The following is an 8,009-nucleotide window of genomic DNA, read 5'->3' on the forward strand; positions in this document are numbered from 1 at the left end:
AATAATAATGGAACCAATTTGCACCGACGGTCCTTCCAGACACGAACACATAATGAACCCACAATGAAACCAAGGCATCTTTCGCTCTCTGAAACGAACAATGATTATCACTGCGCTAGCACGCATTCATAACCAACCAAATATCCTGAATCCGTTGCTGATCACTGTTTTATACCCTACATATTACTAAAGCGATGCGAACCGTTCCACATCGCAAAAAGAACACAGTTTCAACTCTTCGACACAGACCAATTTTAGATTCCCTAGTAAAAGCCATATGCAAGTATAGACATGTAAAACCCCAACCCAGTCTCAGATGGTGGTATCCCTAGGTGTGGCTGAATCTTTTTTCCCTAATCAGTAATCTGCTCTATAAATAAGGCTTCCTGCTTGCTTGTTAACCCGAGATCAGTAAATGATTGGTCGCCGTCAGCAGTGGTAAAAGCACGCCTGGGGTATGTCCTTACCTGCAAGACACACAACGCTAAATATGAGACCGGATGCCAGTAAAGAGTCGAGCAGTTTAATGCTAAAATACAGAGCAATGTAAAACCGACACCCACAAAAACTAAATGAAAACAAATTAAAAGTTGCAATATTTCCACACTTGAAGTTACATTTGAACAGCTAATTTGAGACAGAGGGAGTACCTATGTTCTTTGTGTTATTACCACTAGATATACTTGAACGTATCTAGAGTAAAAAAACGGACATATATGGTCTCTGGAACAGATGAACTGACAAAATGCGAAGGAACAGGGGGGAAATCATAGAACCACCGGGTCCAAATGGTTTCCCAAGTGCTGCTCAGTGCGGTCAACTACAATATTTCGATGGATGAAATATGCACTACCAATACTACAATCAACTGGCAGAAAAAGCACAATATAACTTTCAACACTGCTTAAATCAAACATCTGTCGTGGACTGTCCTCAAAAAGGAAATTAGAGACACTGCACCAACATGAACAGTGCCAGAGAAGCAATGCTCCAGTCTGCAGTCTGCACTGCATAAGAATGATCTCCCCTTGACAGCACATAGCAGCCAGAGCAGCAAATACCACTATCAGGTGTTAGCTAATATGACCGGAGCTTGATGTATAATGTACTCAACAGTGAGCATGAAGTTACGGAAGCATAAAACTTGTTGGCACGGCACATACACATCCTCCTACAATCACTGTCAATCCTTTCTCTTGCTTCTAAAATTTCTCAATGAGTGCAAAATTTGCATAGTCCTGCTAGTCTGCCGCACCATGTAACTTGAAATGTTCATTATGAGAACTAAGAATATCCCATTTTGTAGTGATCCTTAGAATGTGTTAGTTATAGGAACGCAAAGACACCAAAGTCATCCCAAAGCTCAAGAATGAATTTGGTAATCTGTAAATGCTTCTCCCTAGAGAGCCACATGATTCATGCATAATTATAGTAATCAAAATGCTACAGAAACTTACATAAAATTACCACGCATAGGTCAAGGAATACTAGCAGGTTACCTCAAGAAAATAAGATTCTAAACTACGCAGACGCTGGATTGAGAAAATTCGACAAAGTACACAGCAAGCAAAACTAATCTGCTCTTGAGATCATATGAACCCATTATTTTATTTTATTTGAAACGAGGCAAAAGCTTTGCCTATTCCATTAATTAGGAAAAAGGTTGTTGCGTTAACTGCGGACAACCAGGCGAAAACAGGAACATAGAGCCGAACCAGCATCCTACTTGCCGACAACACAACAAGCTCAGCAAAAAGACAGGGCCGAACCCACTATTGGTTTGGGTAGCTCAGGAAATTATATATTATCACGCACGTGACTGCTAGTGCCTGACATACCAGTCAATAAGGAAGAACACTAGGTTGCACTCATTTTTTCAATAAGGAAGAACACTAGGTTGCACTCATTTTTATTAAGACAATTTCCTCTACATGAGAGTATGCATATGAAATATTATAAAATAAGAAAAATATAACACTAGAGAATTACCAGTCTGTAGGTTTCTGGCTTGCAAGTCCTGCCAACGTCTAAGAAATCAAAAAGGGACTGCAAGCAAACCAGCATGTCAGAGGCACGTATTAGTGGCAAGAGGCAAGTATAAATGAACCCCTCTTTTCTGGAATCTGGCAGGTCAAAAGCAGTTTTTTTTATTGAAGTTCAAAAGCAGCTTACCTTGAATTTATCAGATTTTAAAAAGCGACGCCCCTGTCGACTACCGTCAGGCATGCGAACTACAAGTGTTATAACACCTTCTTTGTCTGAAGGTGGCTCCAATGGCAATGATGCTTCTTTGGCGGCAAGATTGGACTCAAGCTCCTGTTTACATAAAACATCAGAAACAGCATAACTGGCAGATCCCCAACAACGCCAGGTAATGAACTTATGATAAATAATTATAAATATCAAGCATGGAACAACAGAAGCAAAGAGCTTAGTTATCCTATTGGATATGTTTAGTTCATATAGCTACAGTTTGCCAAACTTTGCCAAGAGTGCGTCAGCTGTTTGTGGCTAATGTTTGTTTCGCTGCCACAGCTGTGGCATGCCACACTTTCTAAGCAGCCAGCCCCAGCTATCAGACTCGTTTTGCCAAATCTTGCCATGGTTGTGGCGACCAATTATCGCCATGCCTTTTGTGGCTTGTCATAGTTCAGCATGAAAAGTCTTGCAACAGCTATCGACCAAACATGGCCAAAGTTTTCTTGAAAGATACTACTGCACATCATATCTACAGGCAACCAAACCTATAATAAGACCACTGTAAGTCTGTAACATAACATAAGCTTAAACACTAGAATTTTTTCAAGTAAAATAAGTTTCATCTGACCACAGTAGTGATCGTTATCTACCATACACATACTGGAAAAACTGTTAATTATCATCCAATTGTATTTCGAATTAACTGTAACAGAAAGGTACCTCTTTCTCAAGTTGCATTTTACGCTGTTCCTCCTCCTCTTGCCTTTGTTTCTCAAGAGCAGCTTCTCTTGCAGCAGTTTCTTCCAGCAGTCTGAGCTCAGCTTCTTGTAGAGTCTTCATCTCCTTTTCTTGATCAGCTTGGAGCGATGCAAGGTACTCATCATCCTGTAATAAAACATTCTGGAAGTTACCATCCAATATTTTTTGCATTTAGCAACAATGTATAAGGCTTCAACTTCAAACCTGCTGCTCTCGTAATAACCGTTGTTCAGTCAATTCTGGTGGTGGAGAGTGCACTACTTGGGGATAATGACTCGAGCTCGCATGAGATAATGGATATGTTGGTGCTTCAGGAATTCCACCAAACATTGCAGCCTCAAGCATAACAGCTTCATCATGTTCCTCAGAAGAAATGCCACCCCACTTTCCAGAAGAAGAATTGTGAGCAATGACAATGAATAATACCGTTAAGTGCTTAGTATTAAGGTACAGATCAAGGCTACAATACCTCCGATGGGAAATCAGTTCTGTTATACTGGCGATCATGGTTTTGAGGCTGCGAACTTGAGGGAGGACTATCACCTGGGAGAACAGGTTCCGTTGACTCTGCGTCTCCAGCAGGGATGCGCCTAGAACGACGTCTAACTAATGGCACTTCTTCAACATCATCGGTCTCCTCATCTGAGCTCTCTTCATCTGCTGGTTGCATAGTTGTTCCACCCCTCCCTGTACCTAATTCTTGCCTCCAAATAGGAAGAAAACGTAAAATAGATAAATTTCTATTAGCCTACCGCAGTAAGGTAACCTAAGGATGAAGAGCAAGAGGGTACAAGTTAATATTCACCTTCTCACTGTTCCAGCTGCAATTTCCATGTCTTCATCAGATAAATGATCTTCCAAGTTTATTCCACCAATATGTCGAGTCCGTTCTTGCTCTGCTGCCTGATATTTATTTAAAATTAAGGTAAAGCAAGACTCATCAAGCTCATCCTAACCTATCCCTGTGGGTAGAGACTGAGACAGAGAAAGAGAACAGCTTACGTTTGCCAGTTCTTCAGCCTCTCTTTTTGAAGCTTCAATTGCAGCCCGAATCATTTCCTCTTCTATGTCATTGTCTGTGACATGAACTAGTGGAGGAGCAGTTGGCAGAGGATTTGGCTGCGGTGCATTGCTACGGATACTAGCATGCTGAGAAGACAGCCCAGATGACAACTCCTCATCGTCATCATCGATTATGATAGTCTCACGAACTTCTGGTCCATATGAAGACCCGTGTCCAGTGGCATTCCCAACAACAGAAGCCTGACCAGAAGGACCCATTTGAATGTTGTTGTCATTAACTTCATTAGATGTCTCTCTAGGGTGCGGACCTTGTGCATCACGATTGAGAGTACCAGCAGAACCAACACTATCAAAAAACATTTGCTGGAAATTGGGATCCATTAGTGCAAAAGGGTCGTGCAGAGCTTCAGGGAACAACGGTCTTTGAAACGTGTTATCAAGTGGTCCGTCCAGCTCCATATCATCATGATTAACAGGTGGAATACTTTGATTGATTGGGTTCCTGAAAAACAGAAACACATCAATTATCTGCTCTAGTTCAACATGGTATCTGGAGGGTAACTGTCCTGCCTCTGATCCAGTTTACTTGTCACTTTAGCTAAATGCACATAGAACAAGTAATTGGTGATTTAAACTTTGATACAGCCTATCCATATTAATTGTGTGTAGCTCTTTACAACCAATAAGCAATCTATAGGGATATTGGAGGGAAAGTTCAGAAAACCAAAATAAAAAGGAAAATTTGCAAACCAGAAGTACTTTGGAATTATCTGAAGAAAATGTGCTGGAAAAACTGAAATACGTACACTGTGCTATCTCCTTCAGTGAAGTGTGCATTGACTGCCTGATTGAGGTCACCAGCATGTTCCTGTGTGCCATTTATCAAAAAAAAAAAAGCACTGTGATTAAATATATAGATGACATCGATGGTAGAATGATGCACTTTCTTTTCGCGGCAACAGAATGTTGCACTTGAACAATCAATTTGGAGGCGATGCCCTAGAAGATTTGCGAACCACAGGCATTCACAGGGTGATTTCAGAAATAAGATGACCATTTGAAGATAACATGGTACCCCAACTGGTATCTGTGCTCTGAGTTAAACTTTGGAAATATCAAGTCTAGCACAACTGGATGAGACCAGACATAGTCAACAGGGTAACTAGGAAATTATTACAATGTAGTACCTGCTTGTGAAATTCAAATTCCTGAAGCTAGACGAACAAGTACAGGGGGGAATCCACTAAATCTACAAGCCTAGCATCCAGATGAGCCAAGCAATTCTGTTTTATTTTTAGATTATTAGTGAACCCCGCACCACATTCCAACTAAGAGACCGCCGAACAATTCGTCTCGAGTTGTAACTGCAAATCGGGGGTTATGTGACCAAATTGGGCTCTTACCAAAACCATACTGCTTTGAGTAAACGAAGGCAGCAAGGGGACAAAGACACGCCACGAGACTGCTGAGGTAATTCCATTCCATAACTGCACTAGCAGAACAGCGACGCAGGGATTCGCCAACAAATCGGGCCACCTCAACCCACCACGCGCAGACCCCTTCCCCGGCCCAAACAAGTGAACTAAAACCTAGCACCGAGCGATCCATACCCGGCGCGACCAAATCCGCCGCGCGAGCCCAGCCGATTGCGCTAGATTGGGCGGGCGCCTGAACCAAAAAACTGGGCAGGAAGAGGAGGGGAGGGGGCTTGGGCGATACCTCGAGCTTGCGGATGGCGACGGCCTCGTCGGCGCCGGTGATGCTGATGAAGGTGTCGATCGCCTCCTGCTGCGGCCTCGCCATGGCGGGCGCAGGGGGAGGAGGGTTTGGACGCGACGCTCTCACGCAGGGGAAGGGGGAGAGGAGAGAAGATGAGCGTGTGGGAGAAGCCAAACTCGGAGGCTCAAGAAGGGAGGAGCGTTCTGTCTGTCACGTGGTGGCCGGTGAGCCATGGCCAGGGGTGACTGCTTTCCTAGGGTCAGAAACTCTTTTTCCCTAATTTTTTTGGTTTATGAAATGGTAAACTATTCTAATCGGGCAACCGGCTAGGGCTTGCCCCGGTCGCAGTCCCCCTACGCAGTCACGTGTTCGGTTGGGGCCCACCCACACCACCCGCGTCGCTTCCTTCCATACCCTTTCACATGTTTTCAACCTTCATGTGGCGATGCTGGAACCGGCACTGGCGAAGCTGCGACCGGGAGATGGTTTTGCTAGGACTGACAAGCGTGACAATTTGCTGGAACTGGCGAGGCCGGGAGCTACAACCTTCGAGTCAGGGAGCTGCAAAACACTCGACGTCATGCTCTCTCGTCAACAGGATGCTGCAACCAGCGCGGCTGGATGCTGGGATTGAACGGCGTGGATGTTACGTGCAGAGCTTGCGTGGGCGTGGTGTGTTGGAACCTTTCCGGTATGGATGCTATGTGTGGGAGCTCTCGGTGCTGGAACGGGCCGGCTACGACGTTGCGGAGTCACGGCAAGGCGTGTAGCGAGCGCGACGCCGGCGAGCTTGGAGGCGGAGCGTGTTGAGGGGTCGGGGCACTCTCTGCCAGCAATCGACGGTGACCAGTGAAGAGGACGATATGACAGGGTGCACAACTCGTTGTTTTGGCCAGCATCCAGATGCGCTAGCGCATGGGATCTTGTCGGTGGGCTGTGTTGCGGGGCCGATGGTTGTGTTGTGCTGCGGGGTGTGCACGTTGACTCAAGATGGGAAAAACTGAGCAGGAAGGATGGTACGATGGGGAATGAAGACCATCGAACGGCTACACATGGGGGCATCTGATTGTTCGCGTGCGACTGGCCTTGGCTTTCAGCCGGTCGACCGGTGCAGAGTGTCGCCCTTATGAAAATTGGGCTAATTTCCTTTCTCGACTTGTGCAAAGTCGACTAGCCTTGGCTTTCCGCCGGTCGACCGGCGCAGAGTGTCGCCCTTATGAAACTTGGGCTAATTTCCTTTCTCGACTTGTGCAAAGTCGACTGGCCTTGGCATGCAACCGGAAAGGCATCAAACTCTGTTATGATACATCGGTGATGTCGATCCAGAGGGACCGACAACGCGAAGAAGAAGAAGGTGTTATACCGGGGTTATGGATGGCACCACAAAGCACTGCATATCCTGATCATAAAGATTCAGGAGACACAGGCTCACAAGACCCTCATGGAGTCGCCAAAAACGTCAACAACTTGCTGGGTAGGGTAGGAGGTCACCAGAGTGCCAAAAGGCTAGCATGTCTCCGTCACCTCCCCAAACAGACGACGTGCGCAACCAAACTCTAATCTCATTAGCTTGTCAACATTGTCCAGAGGAGCGCCAACGCTTCTCAAGGGTGTCGCCACAGGAGGATTGAATGGTGAGTTGGTGACCACATGTCTTATTAGTGTCAACAGAAATTTTCCTTGGGGTGAGGGTACGAGTCCCACCGAATCCACTCGGAGCTTTATATAATTTTTAAACGCACTTTTGAAATAGTTAACTGTATCTTTGCGTTACGATATATATGAAGGAAATATGTCCTAGAGGCAATAATAAAATTGTTATTTATATTTTCTTATGTCATGATAAATGTTTATTATTCATGCTAGAATTGTATTAATCGGAAACTTGATACATGTGTGAATACATAGACAAAACACAGTGTCCCTAGTATGCCTCTACTAGACTAGCTCGTTAATCAAAGATGGTTAAGTTTCCTGACCATAGACATGTGTTGTCATTTGATGAACGGGATCACATCATTAGGATAATGATGTGATGGACAAGACCCATCCGTTAGCTTAGCATAATGATCGTTAAGTTTTATTGCTATTGCTTTCTTCATGACTTATACATATTCCTTTGACTATGAGATTATGTAACTCCCGAATACTGGAGGAATACCTTGTGTGTTATCAAACGTCACAACATAACTGGGTGATTATAAAGATGCTCTACAGGTATCTCCGAAGGTGTTTGTTGGGTTGGCATAGATCAAGATTAGGATTTGTCACTCCGAGTATCAGAGAGGTATCTCTGGGCCCTCTCGGTA

General features: G+C 44.6%; 1 protein-coding gene across 1 annotated transcript; it reads right to left on the minus strand.

Annotated features, from left to right (window-relative positions):
* Positions 1-79: 79 nt before the first annotated feature.
* LOC109753683 (plant UBX domain-containing protein 8) lies at positions 80-5,953 on the minus strand. Its single transcript, XM_020312599.4, has 10 exons — positions 5,701-5,953; positions 4,788-4,849; positions 3,961-4,483; positions 3,764-3,861; positions 3,428-3,662; positions 3,163-3,342; positions 2,920-3,084; positions 2,173-2,316; positions 1,990-2,046; positions 80-467 (listed from the first exon to the last, which is right to left on the minus strand). The coding sequence occupies exons 1-10, from the start codon at positions 5,782-5,784 to the stop codon at positions 354-356; spliced, it is 1,662 nt and encodes a 553-aa protein (XP_020168188.1). The 5' UTR covers positions 5,785-5,953; the 3' UTR covers positions 80-353.
* Between the last annotated feature and the right edge of the window lie 2,056 nt (positions 5,954-8,009).

The sequence above is a fragment of the Aegilops tauschii genome, chromosome 5, assembly GCF_002575655.3.
Source record: "Aegilops tauschii subsp. strangulata cultivar AL8/78 chromosome 5, Aet v6.0, whole genome shotgun sequence".
Lineage (NCBI taxonomy): Eukaryota > Viridiplantae > Streptophyta > Magnoliopsida > Poales > Poaceae > Aegilops > Aegilops tauschii.

What these genes read in the sequence shown, in the direction of transcription:
- LOC109753683 (XM_020312599.4), bottom strand. Translation starts at nt 5,784, where the DNA reads ATGGCGAGGCCGCAGCAGGAGGCGATCGACACCTTCATCAGCATCACC. An exon ending in GCAGCTGGAACAGTGAGAAG is followed by an intron (nt 3,663 to 3,763) that starts GTGAATATTAAC and finishes TCCTATTTGGAG; the next exon opens with GCAAGAATTAGGTACAGGGA. An exon ending in TAAAATCTGATAAATTCAAG is followed by an intron (nt 2,047 to 2,172) that starts GTAAGCTGCTTT and finishes GTTTGCTTGCAG; the next exon opens with TCCCTTTTTGATTTCTTAGA.